Below are 21,208 nucleotides of genomic sequence, written 5' to 3'. Positions count from 1 at the left end.
GCATGCAGAATGAGCCGACCCACCCACTTTCAAAACACATAAAAAGAGACTGCTTGGACAGGCAAGATTCATTTTCCATTTTCTTGCGGAGCATTTTGCCGGACCACACAACATCTAGAAGGAACATCCAGAACTTAAACTCCAGATAGACTACAGAACTTAAAGCAAAGGCCTAACCCACAAGCTGAGAACTCTTCTCAGCAGGCCTTCAGAATCCAGCAATCCAACCAAACTATTTTACAGCCGGGCGAGCTGTTGGATTCTTTGCCAAGAACTTTTGCCAGAACCAGAGAGACCCAGACCAGATCGCTGTGAAGTGCAGAGCAGAGCTGACCCAGAGAGATGTGACTTCAGAACCACCCGCCAGGAGTCCAGTCTAAACCTGATCAGACCTTACTGCCTATTTCAACTTTAGAGTGTGAGTACTCAGCTAGAACTGTGCCAGAACCAATCTCTTAGTCTAAAATAATCTGATCCAAACCATTTTAACCTGTCCAGAACTGCATCATAGAATCGTGTGTCCCTTCTCTGATTTTAAACCTGTAAAAGTGTAATTTTGCCATTTTGAATCATTATTTAATTTCTGAAAAACTACCTTCATAAAATCGTCCGTATCTTTGGAATCGTAGGTGCTAGGAACGTGGTTTAACTTTTTAAAGCTAAGATTCTAAGCTTTCCAACAAGCCTAGAACCGACTTGCTACTCCTTATAGTTCTTCCGTAATTGCGATCGACGCACTCGGAAAAAAGTGCCGCGAATTGACAGTTTGCTTCATTTCAACCACGTGTAAAAATATCTGTCTTTTGCTTCCATTACTGAATCCAGTTTTCAACCTGATAACCATCCCTGAATCATTGGTAGGGCTGACCTGAACTGATTTAAAGTATCTCTCACTCACCCTGAACCTCTAGAGGGAATTAAAAGCGTTTTCAGCATATTTTTCACTTCATTGTCACCACATTCAAAAGGATCTTGCCTGCTTTAAAATCTTACCTGTTTTCCTCTAAGGAACTGGGGGGAACTGGAAATTTGTATTGCATTTTGTATTCCTGAGAATTTTGTGCTCCCCTTCCATCTCCTTATCTTGCATAGGGGGGGAGGGAATTGTCAAAGAAAAAGTGATCATATTATCTTTTGTTGAAATCATATCAAGTTTGTTTCTGTGCTGCATTTTTCCCTCATTGCTTTCCTTGAAACCATAAAAGTATTTTCTGCTACCTTATCCTTCCTATACTAACTCCTCATTGATTGTAAAGAAGTGTGCTAGTGACAGATTATCTATTGTTGATCAACATTATATTCATAAGTGTGCTATCAATTATTAATTTATTTATAAAAGTGTGATATATATATTGTTTAATTTTCAAATAAATCTTTTAAATTGCAAAACAAACCTACTTCTTGGCTCAGTGAGATTAGGGGGATTCAAAGAGAGTGGGGTTATACAAGAGTTTATCATCCAGGGTATAACTTGCTATAAAAATATATAAATAAGGGCTTCCCTTGAGCAATCCCAGACAAGGCACTGACTTAGTGGGAGTGCTTGATTGGAGTCATTTAACAGCAGTTAAATATGTTACTCGAAAAAGCACTATTAAATATGGCGATAGGAACAAGCCCACAGTAACGCACAGCTGCTAGTTCACTTTCCAGAGCATGTTCGACATGGGAAGGAGACCTACTATGACAAAGCACAAACGACAAAAGACGCTTTATTTTCTAAACAGACAAAATGCACTTGCGTAAGGCTAAAGTCTGGCTGTCCACCCTTGAATAGGCATGACCTTGACTGGAACTTTCATATCAGCATCATAGGTCGCCTTTGCATTATATCTTGACTGTATAGTTTGCACAGACTGTGTAACCTGTACACCCTCGCCAATGTATCATGTATATTCTGTATATTTTTAGGTAAATATTGTGTCTGTAACCATGTATATTTTGTATATTTTAATGTAAATTATTGTGCCTGTATGTAACTTGCCTGTAACTAAATAATGCGCCCGGATGCCCTCGGGCCTTGTGCGCTTTACAAATAAACAAAATACAAATACAAAAAAAAAAATAAACAAAATACAAATACCTCTTTTGATAACCATGACCAGTTGCGTCAAATTATATGACAGTGTAACTATTAATATAAAGAGGTACTCACTAGCCAGGTGCTTGCATTTCGGTGCACCATTTGGCTTTACCTGACAGTTGTATCGTTGATTTGCAATTACTTAGCCTGTGCATCAAGATCATGGAAATGTTCATCACTGAAAGCATAGGTTCTTTGCCACTGGCAATATTCACCACAGTCCCAGTGTACATTTAAGTTTATTGCTATGTGAGGGCTTTCAGGAATTTGCATATCAACACTGCATACATCAATGTATGGTGGCCAATGGAAACACCAGCAGACATGACCCTATGAAAGATAGTGAAGGAGGCCGTGTTTAGGCAGTATTAACATTGGCACTAATTCAATGTAATGAGGGAAGGTATTTGTAAAATAAAGTGTGTAATAAACTGAAATTTACAATATAAAAAAAATATCAATGTAATTGATAATACAAAATTCAACCAGATACACCTGCATTACCGTTTTGTTTCCAGCACACTTAACAATGGTGGAGCAGCAGAATAGTCTTATTTAAAAGGCCACCATCCCTGTCACTGTTCACAAAACCGCATTTCCCTCCATGAATGCAGAGTCATATTTTTGAGCTATGAACTTGCTTGCCAAGATGTTCACTATTAAGGGTCTTGGCAATACATGTTCAATAACTTTGTGGAGTACACTCCAGTCCCACCCTGCAAGAATGCTTCACGGGTTTACATAGGAGGACAAAACAATGCATATGTTCCCATAAGGCACGTGCTGGTTTAGTCCATTCATAGCCTGCTTATTTACCGTTAAAGTGCTGCCCACTGGGTGGTTAACAGAAGGACCATTAAGGTGGGTTACTGATGCGACAAATGTGCTTATAAAGTTTCTTCTTTTTCATGCAGGCCCTAAATCTATTTCTGGCACTGTAGGATTATATTTTGGTTCCTGCATTTTAATCCCGTGCTCTTGCTATTCATATGTAGTAGAAAGGTCTTCATCTGCCACAGTGCGGTTGCTATACAGACCAAATGGCACTTGCTCATGCATCTGAAACAGTCTGTAGTATGTGGCGTCACTGCCACAGACTCACAGCCACAGAGTATACATATTTTGAAGCAAGAATGCCAAACCACAAAGCTGATGCAGGTTTTATAGAAATGTATGTCAGAGCTGAAGAAAGACTGATCACAGAAGAGTGACTGTATTTTATTATCCATTGCCTGGTGCAAGAATGAGTGAATGTGAATCAAATGACGTCACAAAGATGCTATGTTGTTGTAATTATTATCTATACTACATAATAAACCAATCAGAAAATACAGGGTAGAAAACTAAAGTTAATAGGACAAAGAGCATATGACAATAAGTCAGAATACGTTTAGATGAGAATGAAAGAGACTGGGTCTAGAAACATAATTCCCTTGTTCCATCTATGTGCCAGAATCTGTGGGGAGAGTTCATGTACTACATACATATATCCACAGAAAGTGCCTGGCAAGATACCATTTTGTTTCGAAAGGAAGCTGCTGACATGCTGGCGCAGAATGAACAGGAAAACACCCCACGCACGCCCTTCCTGGGAACTACACTTGACATGATTTTAAAAGCAAATACAGCTGCCAGCGCAGCAGAACATGAAATAAATGAACGTAATTCCTTGATGCAATATTGTATTGAACTAGCTATATATGAGGTGAGTAGGTGTGGGACTTTGAAATTCGAGAGACTTTTTTACATGGTTCACACTCAACTGCAAGATAATAAATCAACTTGGACCATGTGTTTCACAACACAAAAAACTGCAAGGCACTCTGATTGCTCAAGCGATGTGTAGTTTTGGTGCACATGGTGAGGCGTTGCACTTCTCCCTGGCCCACAGCAATGCTACAGAAAAGAGAGAGAAGGGAAGGGGTGTTGGGTAGCAGAACATCGATTGCCATGGTAACTGGCAATGTTACGTTTTGTTCTTTGGTTGTCTTTTTCGCCATGTACACTAGGTGTTGTGCTGAGGGAAGGTGCTTGCTGGTCACGCTCTTCTGAATGTTTACTCCTCAAATTGTGTTTTTGTTGTTATTTACCCTTAGCTATTTTTTAACAATGGAAAAAACAGAGAGAAAATGTTGTTAACACAGAATCACCAGTTCCAAAGAGGTTTCAAACCCAGGCTTCAAGATCCAAAGCCAACACGCACTGTGACTGTGCCTAAAAGGCTTTTTTCGAGATATATCTGTCTGTTATATCATGTTTAATGCACTCGTGCACATTCATGTAACTGGGCATTATCCCTTACTATTGAGCATACTGAGTGTGCAGCCGCAGATATGTAATGTTTGCTGAAGTGGGCATCCCTGGAACACCATATGGGTCCATGCTCTACAGGCCTCTATGGGCATATGCACTGGCCAAAGGGATTTACAAAACATAGAGAATTACGAACATTCCCATTGACAGAGTACATTCCTCTGCTATGTTTGCCAAACCTATGCCCCAATCCAGAGCTCTGGCAAACACTGCACGTGCCAGTGAAGAGTTCAGCCACACCTCTTGCCTATCACAGTGCCTGCAGCCCCTGCAAACAGTTAACAGGAAAGCAACACAGGCACCGATTATGAGTGACCTTGGCACGTGGGGGGGGCCCACAGGAGATTGATGATATAGGTCAGATAACACAGCAGGTATAGCAGAAGAGGAGGGGTACACGTTGAGGCATAGACAGGGCTGTGTTCAAGACCTGGTTGCTTGCAGGGCAGAAGTTACAAACTATGTCCCCTGGCAGTCCTCCTTTACTTCCCCTTACTTTCCTTAATATCAATGCAGTACTTTCTACCCTATCATGCCAATCTTTTCTGCTCTTATCACCATCCTTTCGCTTTTCCCTAACTCCTATTTCCCCTCGCCGTCTTCTCTTTTCCTTCTATTTTCTGCTTCTTTTACTTTCTAACCTTTGATCCCTCCCCCTCTTTCTCCACTGCTCAGTAATCACTGTTAGTTAATCATGCCTTAACTCTGTATCTCCAATGTTAACCCCTTCTCTAACTCTATCTGCATATCTTCCTCCCAACCATCTCTTACTCTTCTATTTCCTTCTCTCTCTCTCTCTCTCTCTCTATCTCTCTCTCCCTCTCTCTCTCTCTCTCTCTGTTTGTCTTCCTCTGGGGCAGTGGGACAGCTTTCGGGGATAGTGAGTCATGAGGATAGGCTTCAGGAAAGTGGTGTATGAGGACATCCTGCAGAAGGAATTAGGTATGGAGACAGCCTGCAGGAAGAGCCTGGCAGGAGAAGAGCCAGTATGGAGAGTTGGCATTCAGGGAGGCTGGCACAAATGGGAAGTCTCGAAGATCAGTAGGCATGTAGATAGCTAGAACAAACAGTGAGGGCTTGGGAACAGCTTGGAGGTAGAGGGGCCATGACACAACATGAATGGGGAGAGAGGCATGAGCACAACTGGCACGGAGAAAGGTAAAATGGGATCACCTTGAACAAAGTGTGAGGGGTGAGGTCAACTAACATGGGGAGAAACCACAAATAGAGCGTAACGGGAACGTGGGATTTAAAACTCTACATTCAGAGAATTGTATTGGGAAAGCCATAGAGTAGACTATATAGGGAGAGCAGCACAAATAGGCATTCATCTAGAACAGAGAGTGTGCAAGGACAGTGTTGCTTGGAGATACACTGCATGAACGGTGGAATGTGTGGAAAGCATGCAGGGAGAGGGTGCATGGCAGAGCCCGTACTGAGGGTGTTGGACCTGGGCTCATGTCAGCCTGTGTAGTAAGAGTTTCATGGGGCAACTTGTAGGTAGCAGAGTGTGTAGTGGGGCAGAATTTGGGTTTGGGAAGAACGGGGTTCAGTTGAGCATAGTCTGGAATGGTGCACAGTTTAGCTCCGAGAAAAATGGGTCAAAGTGTGTCATGGGCCAGAGTGCAGAATAGGAGGGAATGGGTAAGCATATGTGCCAGTCCAGAATGCGGAAAGCATCGTGACATTTGGGAGATGTTGTTGTCCTCATGATTTACTCACGGTGTCTCACTCACCTCGAGAGTTAACTTTCAGCTTCTCACAGTCTGGGATAAGTAGCATTTAAATTGGAGCACTAAAACTCATTTAGGGTCCTCCATAAAAGAGCCAAGCATGCCCTTGCTCGGAAACATAGCGACCATAACTCCTACTGAAAGGCTGAGTGGTCCCTAACTAGATGCACATGTGTAATGTTCATCGTGTAGCTAGATTTCTGCAGCAGGTGCATTCCACTAGTCCACTTGTTATGGCAGAGTGACATAAATAGTGTACTCTGGATAGCATGTATAGAGGCAGCACAGTGGTCTTTTTTTCCATTTTTCTCGCCCACTGTCCCACTTCATGCCTTTTCCTGAGCCTCGCCTCTTGCTTCCACCGACGTTCCTACCTTTGCATATACCCTTTGTGTGTTTCTTTGTTAGTAAATCCATCTGTCCTGCACCTGAAACCTCTTGAACCTCTTTGAACCTCCAGGAAAACAACAATTGACGAACGGATTGTTCAGGCCTATTTAAGCAAATGCCTGATAGAGACAGTGATCGATTAGCAGCATCTTTTGTTTATTAAAAAAGTAGCGCAAACTATAGTCTTTAAATGTTCTTCTCATTGGTCCCAGAAATACAGAAGTAACAATACAACAGCAGCAGTTTACTACACATGATACCACACGCTTCCTGTTTCCGGGAGGTTAAAATAAGTATGGCTGTATCGTATTTCCGACTTTAAAAACTCTATCTTGACAAACCTTTCAGTTTCACTTTGCATAAACAATTGAAGCAAGAATGTGAGCTAACCTTGTCTTTCACAAATAGAGGGATGAGAGTGAATTTCTGTGTCAGAAAATAAAATGTCAGTTACCAGAAAACAAGCTGCTGTCCCAGTCACTTAGTACCCACATTAAAAAACCAAACAGATAGTAGCTGTGGGCACTCAGGAAGACCAAATAGGGGCGTTTGGAAACAAGATAAAATACAGTTCTGCTTTTACTTTACATGGAATTATGAGGTTTGCCAAACATCTGAAAATAAAGTACCAACCGATAAGAATGCTGTCATCATATTCCAGCAGAATTAAGCCATGAATTGAGCCCTCATTCCAGGCGTGTGGTCAGTGATACACAGACCTGAACTATCTGTTGTATGCACTTACATTCAAATGCACCATCATCCTGCAATGGATTTGCTTCAAGAAAATTCTCTACCTACTCAGCAATTACTTTTCCCATTACTTTTCGGAGGTTTGAGAAATGGGCGATAGGATATCTCTAGCCCTTTGTTGAAAGGTCCTGTTTTGGGACAATACAATGCATCAACACACTTACAGTAGATGGAACCGGAACTCTATAAACGCGTTTTACACTCAGGACTCTTAAAAGGCACCAGATGTGGAATTACTAAAAGCAAGGTACCTTAGTGAGGGAAGGATGTGCATGCCAATTTCAAAAATGAAGATTAGGGATAGAGACCAAACACTTTAATATTTACGCAGGTTATCTCGTTGTCCAGATCTCTAATCAATCTCTGTTTATTGCCCACAGTTTTTGTCTCACATCTGACTTGTCCCAATGTGTAATTGAAAACCCCGCCAGACACTGTGGGAACTTTGACTCAGTGATCCAGCAATCAATATCTCATCTTTCAGTCTCTTTAACAAGAGAAGCTGGCTACTTGCCTTCAAGTCCCATGATTCATTGCATCTTCACGTGGTATCTTTATCACAGAATGCTGGGAGCTTGGCATCCAAGTTCCAGTTGCCAGTGGTTCAGAAAAAGAATTATTTTTTCAAATGTGAGTTTTCCCTGTAAGCTCCAAGAGTTAATGTTCCTCACAATGGTTGTCTTCTACAGATGTGTAAGCAACTTGTCGCCCAACTACCAGGATTCACTGCTCCTAACATTCATTCAATTTTGAATCGATTGACGGCAGGTTTTGGATGAGTGCCATGGGCAAAGCATTGGTGAAAAGACAGAAATTCCAAATAATTCCTAACACCTTGCTTTCAAACCATAGGCTGAAATGCAATTCCCAATATTTAAGAGTATGTAAATATTCCCAACTGAATTGCTTACATTTTGAGAAACAAATATATACATGTGAAAGGGGACTATAATCACGTGATCAAAAGCTATCAATTGTGCTTCTTTCTTGAAGGATGGCTAAATAGTGTAATACCAAATATAAATAATCTTGAATTGGTGGAATTCGAATACGTTTTAGATCAAAAGTCTTACAGTGTAATTTCTGGAACACCTCTTTAAGATGTAAAGCTTTCAAAATAAATGGAGGGAGGGAGGGTGAATTGGTATTCATTACAATGCAAACTACTTTTTGATCGCCGCAATAAAGTCATAAAAATGCACCAGACTCATGCAACAGAAAATATGATGGTGCTTAATTCAATATATTCTAGCAGCCAAAGCCAAGGGATTTTTCTTTTGGTGATGAGATACATGGTTTGATAAATAACAACATGGTTCTCTTGGTTTGTAAAAGAATAGCATACTGGTGGTTTTGTTCCAATTGACATTAAAAAGTAGAGCATGCTCTCATCACTCTGTGATGTATAGAAACATAAAACGCTCTGCAGTACTTCAGGGTGTTCACCCGTCAAGCTATGTATGAGTATAAGTATTGTCTGAATGGGACACTTATGAAAGGCTACAACTATGCATACACACGTGCCTTATTTATGTCTTAACTGAAAAGTTCAATCATACACATATAGTTTAAAGAATATAATGTCTTGCATATGGCATTATGCAGCAATAAGTAATTGATGTTATAGGGCTTCATTACACGAATGGCGGTAAGGGTTTACCGGTACTGGTATTTTACCGGTACCGGTAAATCCTTTCTGCCTTACTACGAGGTCCCTTTGCGGGTTGGGGGATTTAACGCCTGCTTTTTGCAGGCGTTAAAAACCAACCCGAAAAGGGACCAGGGAGCTAATTACGGTACCGCAATTTGCGGTACCGTAATTAGCGCCTTCCCCATTCCCATAGAGCCCTATGGGGCAAAAATGGGAATGGGGAAGGGCAATGGTGGAAGGGGGAATTACCGCCCCACCAACCTTGGAATAGGGTGGTAATTCCCCTTTCCACCAAGGCGGTGCCGGTATTTTACCGGCATGAACCATGGCGCTAATAGCACCATGGTTCACCGCCATCCGTGTAATGAGGCCCATAGATTCCTGTGCGTGTTCTACTTGTGCAAAAATGAAAGTTTAAGTCCATCTTTTCAAAAAACGAAACAGTCAAAGCTAAAATGAACCTTTTAGTGACACCTGTTTAATTTGCTACTTGTGGCATAGTGAATTCTATGGCAAATGATGTGAGTAAATAAATAATACATTTGTTGGGAGTGTGAAAGAATAAGAAAGCAAGGTATTCTACAAAATCTGCGTTAGTGGAAATGATGGGTTTCTTCTGTGATAAAATAATAAACGGTGTTAACAAAATTTGAACTAAACTTTAGTTTAGAATCAGAATTGACAAGGCACTTAAGAAAACAGGGGCCAGATTACAGAAACTTTGCACCGGTGCAAGTGCTAAATTGAACGGTATTAGCACTAGGAAAAAGTGTGCCCTATTTTTAAAAACATTGGGACATATTAGAAAACTATTGCACCATGACAAGTGCAGTTTGGCAAGATATAGGCCCCAGGGCAAAAATTGCCCTGGAGCAAAAAGATACATTTTCACTGCATTACTGCAACAGGGCAATATTTGCCCTAGTCCTAATACAGAATGGTAATCTTTGTCCTGGTGAGAAAAAAAAAACACATTGAAAATGTATCTTTTTTTGCCCTGGTGCTTATACCATGCCAAACTGCACTTGTCATGGTGCAATAGTTTTCTTTTATGTCCCAGTGTTTTTGGAAATAGGGCAAGCTTTGCCATAGTGCTAATACTGTGCAACTTTGCACTTGCACTGGTGCAAAGTTTCTATAATCTGGCCCCCGTAAGGATACTGAGAGCAGTACTATGGATGGAGACAAGGACTGGCAGAGGTGGGTGGGTGTGTAAAGGCACAGAGAGTGGGGTCATGCGCAGAAGGATGAAATCAAATATAGAGTTGTTCACAACGTTTTTTTAATGTTTATGTCACATTTTGGCCACATCAAGTTGTTTTAAGACCCTGGAAGAAATCAGCAAACAGAAGGGTGGAATTCAATTTGGGGAACACATGACAAGGATGAGCAGTGCAACTGAGGCTGTAAATACTGGGCAGCAAGGAGCATAGTCAATTCATGTTATGATATTAGGTTCAATAGTACACACTGCAAACTGGTATCTAAGTGCATTCTTCAGGGAGAGACATTGAGGGCAGAGGATGTGGTTTGATGGGAATTCAGGTCTGACAGTGAATTAAAACCAATATCTCCCTGTGAGTTATAAGTTGTTGAGGAAACCCACACATGCATCTGTGATTAAATGACTACTGCTCTGCAGGAATACTGGGATGAGTAGTGGCTAAACCACCTGCTCACCCCCCATACTACTACTAAACAGGCAGTGACCCCAATCACACAGGTGAAACAGGCAGGAGCCTATTCCTTTGCCTCTTGTGGTAACATGGGCAGATTATGCCATCGGGGGGGGTGGGAGCTGATACCAATAGCAACGCAAACCATTTTATTACAATGGATAAATACAAGAATGTCCAATCAAGGTACTCAAAAATAATAAAATGATAAATGCAAAGAAACTACTTAATAACACTAAGCACCCACCCCTGTGAATGAAGCGTATGGAATGTAGAACATTGATGACAAAGTGCCCTCTGGGAGGATAAGCAGGGGGTTTCAGTTAAGAAGACTTTACCAGCAATTTCAATGTTCAAGAATATGTTCAAAATGTGATAAAGAGGGGTCTTATACTCCCTTAAAAATGTACCAGGTTACAGGGTCTCTTCACAATATGTTTAATTACCTTAAATGATCCAGGTACTTAATGCTTTTACTGTGATTGAGCCAATTTCGAGACATTTTAATTGTAAATTCCCACTGGCTGGTCAGCGTTGCATTGCTTCAACATGCAGGTTCACATTGGTTCAAGATGGTTTTCGAGATGGGTGAGTCGATGGATTTCAATGGTTTCAGACTATGGTTGAGTCAGTGATGAGATTATGCTTCTGCTAGGAGGAGTCGGTGTGCAAATAAGTTGCCTACACATAGTATTTCCAGGTGTTGGGGTTGACCAATAAAATGGATCGAGCCAGCATTTGGATGGCTCCAAAAGTAGGTAAGAGGTACAAATATGTATAGAGTGCAAAAAGGAGCAACGCAGGTCATTTTGCAACACTAACTTAATTAAGCATGTTTGGGCCATCTTGCAGACATCTTGAACTGATGAAAAGGGGTTTCCGAATGCTACTGGTCTTCTGAGTTGCAGGGAGGCCCAACCAAGGGCCTGCAGGTGCATACTGAGTCCTCAATGATGCACTTGCAATCGAAGAAACTGTCTGACACCTACCGAGGTCCTTCATCTCAAGTTAAGAGGACCCTGATTCCAGAGCACAGCCAGTGGAGAGGCCTTGCTCCAACAGGAGAGTAACCCTTACTGTTCTCTGAGAATGGTTAGAGTGAAGACCTCAGTGCCTTGAAAGCTTCCATCTTCACTACTATGGCAGTGAAGAGGTTGTGGTTGTATGCCCAACAGTGTTCAAGGTAAATTATTCTTGTTCTTCTGAGAGTTCAGAGATGAACCAATAAAGTAGGGTGCCCCTCTTTGGAAAGTCAAACTGTCACAGGTGGAATCCTGCTGTAAGTGGTTCAGTCCAAGCTGGTGAGACAAGTGCCCTCTGCTGATTTATGGCATCACACCTAGAAGTGCCTAGTCCTGCTGGAAATGTGGGGGAAAGGAAGTTGTAGTTACAGGCTAGGTTATTATTTCATTTTGAATCAGACATGCAGACAGTTAAAAATGTACCGCTGCCTGTTGTCACTTTGTGTTCCAGTAGCTGTCAGCCATGAGCATATGACCTATCACCCTGTTCTTCTGCTAATGCAGAGCAGTTGCTGTAGCTACTAGCAGCCAGTTATAGCAAGAGCAAGGCCACAGCATTGCACTATACGCTTGTATATATGTAGCTTTATGAAGGGGCTGCAGGGGTCTGATAATTAGATTTGCAGAAAGCGGACAAAGTGTCTGATTATCAGACCTCCTTCCAGAAGCAGAATTAAACACATTCTTTTCCTGAAATTCCAAAAGCTCTGGTTATCCCTCACTCACTAGATGGCTATTCTGTCACATCACCTGAAACTGCCAGAGGCATGTCAACACCACAGTTGAATATACTCTGACCCTCCCTTTCCCTGAAGTTTCTCTAGCCAAACCGTTCCTGCTGTATCTACCCGACCCACATTTGTATTACTTGCCGGTGTGCTGGAATATGTTCAATAAACATTAACATTCAGATTGCTTCAAGGCCCTGAAAGAGGGAATGATGGACCCTTTAAATGTGATTTGAAAATATCAGATTGTGTTGCATGAGGCTTTGTGCGTTCTGTTTCCTGGCTTGATAAATATCCACAGCAACAGCCAGGCAGATTAGAAGGTGCCACACCTGGAATGTTCAAGAAGCTGGGTGTAGTGGCCAAACCCAGGGGCAGCTCCATGCGAGTGAGGAGTTAGAGCTGGAGCAAACAGTGGAGAGGGCGAGAGAGAGCTTCTTAGGAGAGTAGAAGCAGGGCAAGGAAGAGTTCTTGGAAGATCAGACTTTAGGAAATGATTAACCTGTGGCTTTCCACTTAATTGAGTGCCCAGGCCATCACCTTGCTACAGGAGGGAGGACGTTTCCAGAGGATTACCTTAGCCAAAATAGAGTACCATCTGAGTTGGTGACAGATAGGTGTCAGTTCCATCTGAGCTCGAGCATTGATTGTACTAGGACAAATGACTCAGCAGATGATAGTAAATAAGTTAACCTAGAAATAAACCTTGTTTGTGTTTCCCTGGGCCATCCGGCTACAATTCCCCCGAATGGAGGCCGTAGGCTGTTGTCTCATATCTTTCTTTTAAAAAAGAGGCTGCACGTTACAGTCTTCCACCAGATGCCCACATTTGACAGTGTCTCCATCGCTACTCTTTTCTTCATGCTAGTTAGCCTACATTCCGCAAATGAGGTCAACGTTTGGCAATGTGCCTCCCAAAAGTGATCCCTACCGTGCCTGATATCTTCGTTCCTAATTAATTACAGCTCTTTGTATTGGGGTAGGTAGTTGACTTGAAACCTGGCGAACAATTCCTCCAACCATGTGCATTCTGGGTAGTATATATCCCCTGTCTGAAGTCCGCAGGTAGACTGAGACACTGTGTGTGCATACGTTTTGAAAGGAACTTTAAATCAGATCTCCCTGGAGAACACTTATCATTGTAAACTTCCACTGAGAACAGAAAAGAGAGACCTTATTGCGCGGTCGTTCTTCTGCTTGAGTACCTTTATTTAGAATACTTTGTATGTTGTTTAGATGGATGTACATATGTAAAATATTGTTAGAAACACTGTACTTATTTCAGTTTTGAAAAGTCGCTGTCTGCCCATCTGTATAGATGGAGGCACTGAACTGCATTAAAGACTAAGAACCTCATTATGAGTAGGTGGGTGAGGCATCAGTGGCCGTCAAATGGCAGTACTGGAGTTTCTGCCACTTTGCCACCACATTTCTGCTCCTACATACTATGACTATGGTGTTGAGTGTTTAGGATTTACCTCCAGCAAGAAGCTGAAGTAAATCATTCTTCTAAGTAACTTTAAAGCAAGTATGTATTTGGTTAATTTAGACGTTCTGGTAAACATTCTTTAAATCAAATTGTTAGTCTCGTTCTACTTTATAAATGATTGGTGTTAAACATTTATGGTTATAGTGATTACTTTGGAATGATCGTCCAGATGCCGGGAGAGAAGGGTTCCTTCTTAAACTAGCAATGGTAGTGTGTATGGTTGTATTGGTTAATAGTGTGTGGATTACATTAAGGGGTTACCTTTGGTATTTACAGATATTCCATGATGGTAGATCTCAGATCCAAAATACATTGGATACTATGTTCTGTCAATGAGGGATACTATGATCGAAGGCAATGCATTAATTTTTTTTAATTGATTAGCAGAGTTTGCTAATTACAATTTTCTTGGTTATCAAACAAACCCATTTAATGAGCAATGTTGCACTAATATTTGTAATGCCAATAGAAGTTATTTGTACCCAAGACATGAAATGAGAAGCAATAAAACATTTTGTCATACTGCTGAAGGAAGGCATTAGTAAGATGAGTCAAGTCTTGCAAATGCTGCTAGACTTGCAGGTCAAGTAACTTATTTTACCTACTCTACTTAAAAGAAATACACTCAACCCATGGCAATGGATGGCATATAATTTAAATGCACTTTCAGTAAAATGGTGCATGTCACCACAAACCCACTTTATGTTTGGCACATTGCTGCCATCCAGAGACCAGCCATGCACAGTGAAACTTTTATTTGACATGTATTGCAAAGCAAATGTTAAATTAAAATGTTCAAACAACCCCTGCAAATGGGGTAATGGGAGGTCGAATTTGCAAGCCCTGCATGTGTTTCTGTAAAATGTAAAAGGTTAGCTGTATGAATGGACACAAATAAATAGATATGATTAAACAGTTCTGTAAACAGTTTGGCCAGCTCTCTCCTGCAGGTGTACATATATAAATCAATCATAATCATAGAGCAAAGAGAACTATGGAGGCTTACTAAAATGTATAGTATTTTAGTTGATCTGTAGATGTACATACTGGACGGAACTATTGATAAGTACTTTGAGTAAACATTTAATTTGCTTTGTGTATTCACAATGTAAGAGGAAAGAAAGTAAGAGAAAAAGTAGAGGGGATGGCTTAGCAGGCAGAGAACTGAGGTGGAAGATTGTAGTCTGCGGCCATCTCACTTGCAGGGTAGCTATGCTAAAGCACCACGTTGATAAGATAGAATATCAAGTAGTATGGAATGTGCTCATGGGTTGAGCACCAATCTGCACAGATGGATGCAACCAGCAGGTCACAGAACTAGGTTTTCCCTCAGAAGCTTTTGGCCATGTGATCATGTACCTTTTCAAGAGTGTTCACTCATCAACATGATGCATCTTTCCAAACCAAATGAAATATAGCTGATACACTAACCGTAACTTAACTCTAAAGCATGGAGACAGTGCAGTATTTTACAGTAGCAATACTCTAATAATGCATTATGTAAACAACACATTTTTAGAAATGGAATTGCGTGATTGTCTTGTAAAAAGAATAAAGCTAACTCATACTGGATTGTGGCGAATATAGTTAGCTTTAAAAAAGTGCCACCCTGATTACTTCTGGTTTGCAATTATTTGAAAAAGAAAAGCAATAATTCTAGCCTTGCACAGACCTTTAACAATTATAAGTGGAGGAAATGTTTACTACTGCACTCTCACTCCATTAGGCCCCTTTGTACTTGCAGTGAACAGGCAAAAGAGAGTGGAGAGAGCCCTACGGGAAATTGCAGAATGCAGGGTGAGCAGTGATTTCATTGAACAGGTAGCTAGCTACACAAGTGTCAATTTAGTTAGCAAATATATAGAATTGCATAGAGAATTTCTATGTTACACTGATTATTATATGCCATGTGCTCTGTTTTCCTGGCCAGAATATGACTCTCTGTAATATAAATTAAAGACTGTGCTGTTTGGTTATTTTAAAGGTTTGCAGTTTAGCTACATCTTTACATAGCAGTGCCTCCAGTCACAGGGATTTCCCTGGTGCTGCAGGGAGTCCTGCGGTCGTACATTCAGGTATAAGATACCAAACATGTCTTACCTTCAAGAGCAAATATTCTTTCTCCCAAAGCCTCAACAATGGTAACAAGAGCCAGTTCATCTGAGACATTAAAGAAATGTTTTTCCATTGGTAAACTGGCAATTGATTTTATTTCTTCAACAAATTTTTCACTGCTCAGGTTTCCTCTGCTGTAGCTCCCAAGAATCTAAAACACGCAAATTAAGAATATTGTTCTGTTGTGTTGTTCAATTTGAAGCAGAGTACAAGTATTCAAAAAAATCCCTCAATGTAATACCTCCTTTTCACAGCAGTTCATCACTCTCTGTCAATCATGGCATGGTATAACATATGAGTAAAGAAATGTTTACTAAAGCAGAGTAGTCAGAATTATGGAATGTGTTACTTCATAAGGATCACAGTGGAATCTAATGCATCAATTCTCCAATTCTCATTTTTAAGGTGTAATTGCTTCTATGTGGTCATCATCAAAATGTTTGATATACACTGTAAATTCCATGCACATTTTAAATGTTCATCTTCAGTGTTCCTGCTGCAAGAAGCCCCTTTCTCATGAGCACATCCACATGATCTTGTACCCTCATTTTATTTCTGAGCAGGGCTGAGGTAATATTTTAGTGAATGCTATATAACATTTGGGGATCCTGGGAATATCTGCAGATCACAAACTAATGGTGGGTATATCATGGCTGTGGAAAACTCAACAACTAAATAGCAAAAGTGATATTTGTAGCAGTGAGAAAACTATCAGTTGCATAAAATCTGATTTAACAACTGAAACATTTCAGTTTGTGCATTTTGAACATACTATTTATCCCATTCATCTAGACTTAAGTCCCAGCTTGTTAAATGTGGAATGTCATCCAAAAGAGAGAAAATTGTCTTTAAAAATGCAATACTAGGGCCCAGGGAGATCCCAATGCGGGCATGTTATTTCTTTTTTAATCCTCTCTCAGCCTGTGCCAGACATCGGGACTGATTTAAAAATGCTTTGTAAATTAGGCCCATAGTATTCTAAGTTCAATTCAAGTCAATAGAAGCTTTATTTGCAGTAAACACTCATAAAAGTGCAAACTATAATATCACAAGGTAATTCATTCATTCATAGTTATACTCTCTAAAACAATATTACTGATTACGTAAAGTTCATATATTCTAAGCTAAATATTCAATTATTGAGAGAGACATATAGACATTTAGCCCTCCAACACCAACACCAACTAGTTACTGTGAAAACTATTTCTGGATGTGATGTTGACTAACACAATACAAAAGCATCAATATATTTTATTCTGGAGCAATATAAATAGTGAAGGAAATATCTGATTAGTAGGCTCTCATTTACCTGCATCATGTAATACTAATACAAGTCGTAAAAGCAAGGGCATTCATACCGAACACTACGATCTTCAAGTTAAGATATGTAATTATTTTTATATCTAGCGTTAGTTTGCCCTCTGCTTGCAATGCAAAACAAAATGTCCCACTGCTATACGCAACCTGGGCAATTGAGAGAGACGGTTGGTTCCCATTCATCAATCTCCTGAAAAATATGGTCTAAACAATGGCAGCAGGAGAGTGAATGCATTTCGTTATATGGAACACGTGTTGCTACAAATAGGTACAATCCAATTGCAAATGTCAAAGAGGTTCAACTTCCCTGTTTTCTTTCCACAGGCAGACCTAACCATGGGCCAACCTCCCCCAGAGTGTGCAGGCAATTGACTCTGAATTTTAACAACCACGATCTATGATTACAAGAAGGGGACTTTAAAATGTAAGCCATCTGTACCTTTAGAACTTGAAATGAATTAATGTATTTAGTATATAATTTGAACTCCATTAAACATTCTCTATTTTCCATAAAGTCTAAGGATCACAATTTACTCCTGATTACAATTATGTGGGAATCTAAATAAATACCTTTTTCTACCATATAGCGTTCACTTATCTTCATAAATTAATCAAAGATTCACCCTCATTTTCTTTTATTTTCATATATAAAAATAGTTTGTTCCATTTATCCCTATTCCACCAGGAATTAACACCCAGCTCTAATTGAATAAGCCCTATAGTTATGATGGAGGTAGGCCCAAAATAGCATGCCAGATTGTACCCTCACAGGTGTTAAATTACTTCCTATGTTTGATATTTAACAGCTCCGATCCCTACATGATGGTAGGTGTAAAACATTCTAATAACATTTTCAAGGAATATCAGCAGTATTTTGCCTGGATAATCCTCATTTTGGCAAAAGAATGCTCTACTTTACATCCTAACTTTTCCTTTATCAGACCCATTTTATTCTCATTTGTGAAAATACAATTGAAATACACCAGGTTATGAGTTTCCTCAATTCTGTCTCCTTTAATTGACCATTTCAAATGTTTATATTTTGTCAATTTATTAAAATTCAGAATACCAGAAATTGCCGGGTTCATCTCCAGTCTATTTTCAATGGTGTATGCACCAAATCTGTCCAGCCACATTTGTAAACCAATTGGGGTAGAATCCTAAAGGATAAGGTTGTCTGCATGTGCTAACCATCCAACCTTCAGAGAGCCCAGCCTGGGAGAGTAGGAACTTAAATTCTCAATGACCCACTGAACGTCAGAGATGTACAGTTCAAGACATACACTTGTCTTAAACCAGTTTCATCTGGTATCCACCTCGAAACAGCTCCTTCAGAATTCAGGCAGACTCTCAAACATATTATTAGAGTATAAAACTAAAATCATATTTTGGAGACTGGGGAGATACCCCACTTTGATAGTTTCATCCACAAACGGCCTCGGTCCACCTTATCAAAGGTGGCAGAAAAGTCCAAACTAACTGAGTAAAGACCCACCCTTCACTTTGACATAATGTGTACACTAGACCATTTAATGTGTCCCCATGTCTCTCCTAAATTCTATCTGAAAGATGGTTAACCTCTTAGATCCTTCTATCCAACTGTGCAGATTCTTCAGAACAAAGCCTGCCATGACCTTAATGGAGGTATCTATTACAGAAATAGGTCTGTAATTTTAGGGGGACATTCTTTCACCCATTTTATAGATTGGGATAATAATTGCTGCTTGCCAGGAATCTGGAAAACTTGAACCTGTGGAGAGAGTGAATAGAATATAGGCCCACAACTGTGTTTAAGGCCCAAGTTGACAGACTGTCATGTCTGGAAGCTCTTGAGTTTTTCAGCCTTCAAAGAGCATACTGTAAATCATCAGAATCAAAGTTTGTGGACTAGGAAGTTAGGGACATCTCTGCAATGCTAAGCATAGCATCATTCACATTGGAAAATAACCTTTGAAATTAAAGGACCGAGTAGCATACTGTTCACTTGGGTCGTCCCTTGGTTAGTGGTATGCCCTTTTAGTAATCTCCATGTCCCACTATTGTCATAATTAATCAATAACGTTATCATGTCTTGATTTTGCTTTATGTAATTGTGTATTTTATATTGTTGATACCAATTTTTATAAATCTTTCTAATCCTCCTGACTCTTCTTCCTTCTCAATTTTCACTTGATCATCTTTCATTATAGACCTATGTTCTCACTGCATCTGTCTTTTACACTTTTTCACCACTATTTCAAACCCATGAGTATGAATTGTAAAAGGACTCTGTGTACAGCTCTCTGAGTATACAGTACCATTTGCCAATTCTTTAAGGTTCTGGAAAAAACATTCAGAGAGCATCTTCTTGTTCTCAGTCCCATTGACCAACTAAACCAAGTTCTCAAAATCTAAACAAGAAAGAACCTTCAATTGCTGATGGCCTAAAAAGACAGGTAACTGCAGAATTCTTATTAGATCACCCACGTGTAAAATCAGTAACTGGCAAAATGTACCGTCTAAATTTTAAATATAGAGCCCTTTGCTTAGGAGTAAAGATCTCGCCTAAATAGGTAAGTGCTGAAACTGTGGCCTTAAGCATCAAATAGCCAGCAAACATTGTGAGTTTTCGAGATCTGTTTTTCTAAATGAAAAAGCTGCAGTCTATCCTTCTCTCAATTCTTGATTTGAAAATAGCAAGATTCCTATAACAGACATCACTGGCAATGGATTCTAAAATATGTTTCATATGTCTGCACCATCTCCATGGATACAGAGCCAGTACAAGACAGGTTTAAAGGCCATTTCATAGTTAATTGAGATACATTCAAGATACATTCAAGATCTAAAATCAGAAAGATTGAGTCAGTACTTTTTGGAAGGCTACAGATTTGCTTTATAAATCTATGTTATACCTTGGGGAGATTATCCACACACTGATACCCCCCTATGTTACCGCTGTATGAAGTAGGCGAGCAGCCTCGGATTTTTCAACTTTAAAAGTAGAGTCCCAGTTTCGAGCTCAGAGATCTAGGGAATCTGTGTGCCTTTTCAAAATTTGTTAGCCTTTATCTAATTTTAACCATCTAACATTATTTTGAAAGTGTTTTGTTATATTGATTTAAACGGCACACTGCTGCCATCTGTGTGGTCTCAGGCACTCACGTGGAGCTGTAATGACCAGTTGTCAGGGATGGTTAGTAAGGGAGAGAAGGATAGGATAGGGATTGTGGTCATCTGTTGATGCGTGCAGAACCAGATGAAACTGGCATCTGTGCGTGTGAGCTTTCTCTGTGTGCTTTGTCATGTGCACTGGGTTTGTTGTGTCCGGAAGTGTGGTGACCAGTGTCTGTGTTGTTTGTTGTCTGCAGATATTGGGTTTGTAGAATGATTAGAAAGGGGTGTGTGGTTTGTGTGTTTTGGTTTGTTGTTTCACTACCCCACTGAGCGTGTGTAGTATGTGAGAGTTGTGGGGGGATGGAAATGAAAAGAGAAGGGATGTTGGTTAGTTGTCTTCTGGTGATAGTTGGTTGTTGAGAAATATTATTGTTGTTTTTTTCATTCTGTATTGTTCAATTTTTGCTTTGATGCAGGAGTATAGTTTGTAGGGGCGCACATCTATGTTTATCTTGGTGAGTTAAATAGGCAGGTTTTTAGTCATTTCCTAAATGTTAGGTGGTTTTCTGTCCTTATTTGCTTCGGTATCGAGTTCAGATAGGAGAAGGCGGTTCCTCCAAAATTCCTCTTCTCGTAGTGTATTGTTTTTATTTGGCGGTCGTTGCTTGATCTTAAGTCTATTGCTGATTGCTAATGGGTGATTTTAGCTTGGAGGAATTTGGCTTCTTATCCAAGTAGTGATTTATGGGCAATTCAGAGGGCTTTGAAGTTATTGGGTTTCTCTACTGGCAGCCAGTTCAATTTGGACTCAGGAGTAGTCTGTAATTTTGGATACGTTGTAG

The 21,208-nt window shown here is 40.2% G+C and overlaps 1 protein-coding gene across 2 annotated transcripts in view; it reads right to left on the bottom strand.

Annotated features, from left to right (window-relative positions):
* ITGA1 (integrin subunit alpha 1) overlaps positions 1–21,208 on the bottom strand; it is a 1,202,180-nt gene that overhangs the window by 602,399 nt on the left and 578,573 nt on the right. For both annotated transcript variants that reach the window (XM_069627258.1, XM_069627257.1), the window contains exon 9: positions 15,939–16,104. In XM_069627258.1, the coding sequence (XP_069483359.1) occupies positions 15,939–16,104 (166 nt within the window). The remainder of the gene's footprint in view (positions 1–15,938; positions 16,105–21,208) is intronic.

Source organism: Ambystoma mexicanum, chromosome 6p (genome assembly GCF_040938575.1).
Source record: "Ambystoma mexicanum isolate Mex_15411 chromosome 6p, UKY_AmexF1_1, whole genome shotgun sequence".
In the NCBI taxonomy this organism is placed as follows: Eukaryota; Metazoa; Chordata; class Amphibia; order Caudata; family Ambystomatidae; genus Ambystoma; species Ambystoma mexicanum.
This window is presented reverse-complemented; position numbering and strand designations above follow the sequence as displayed.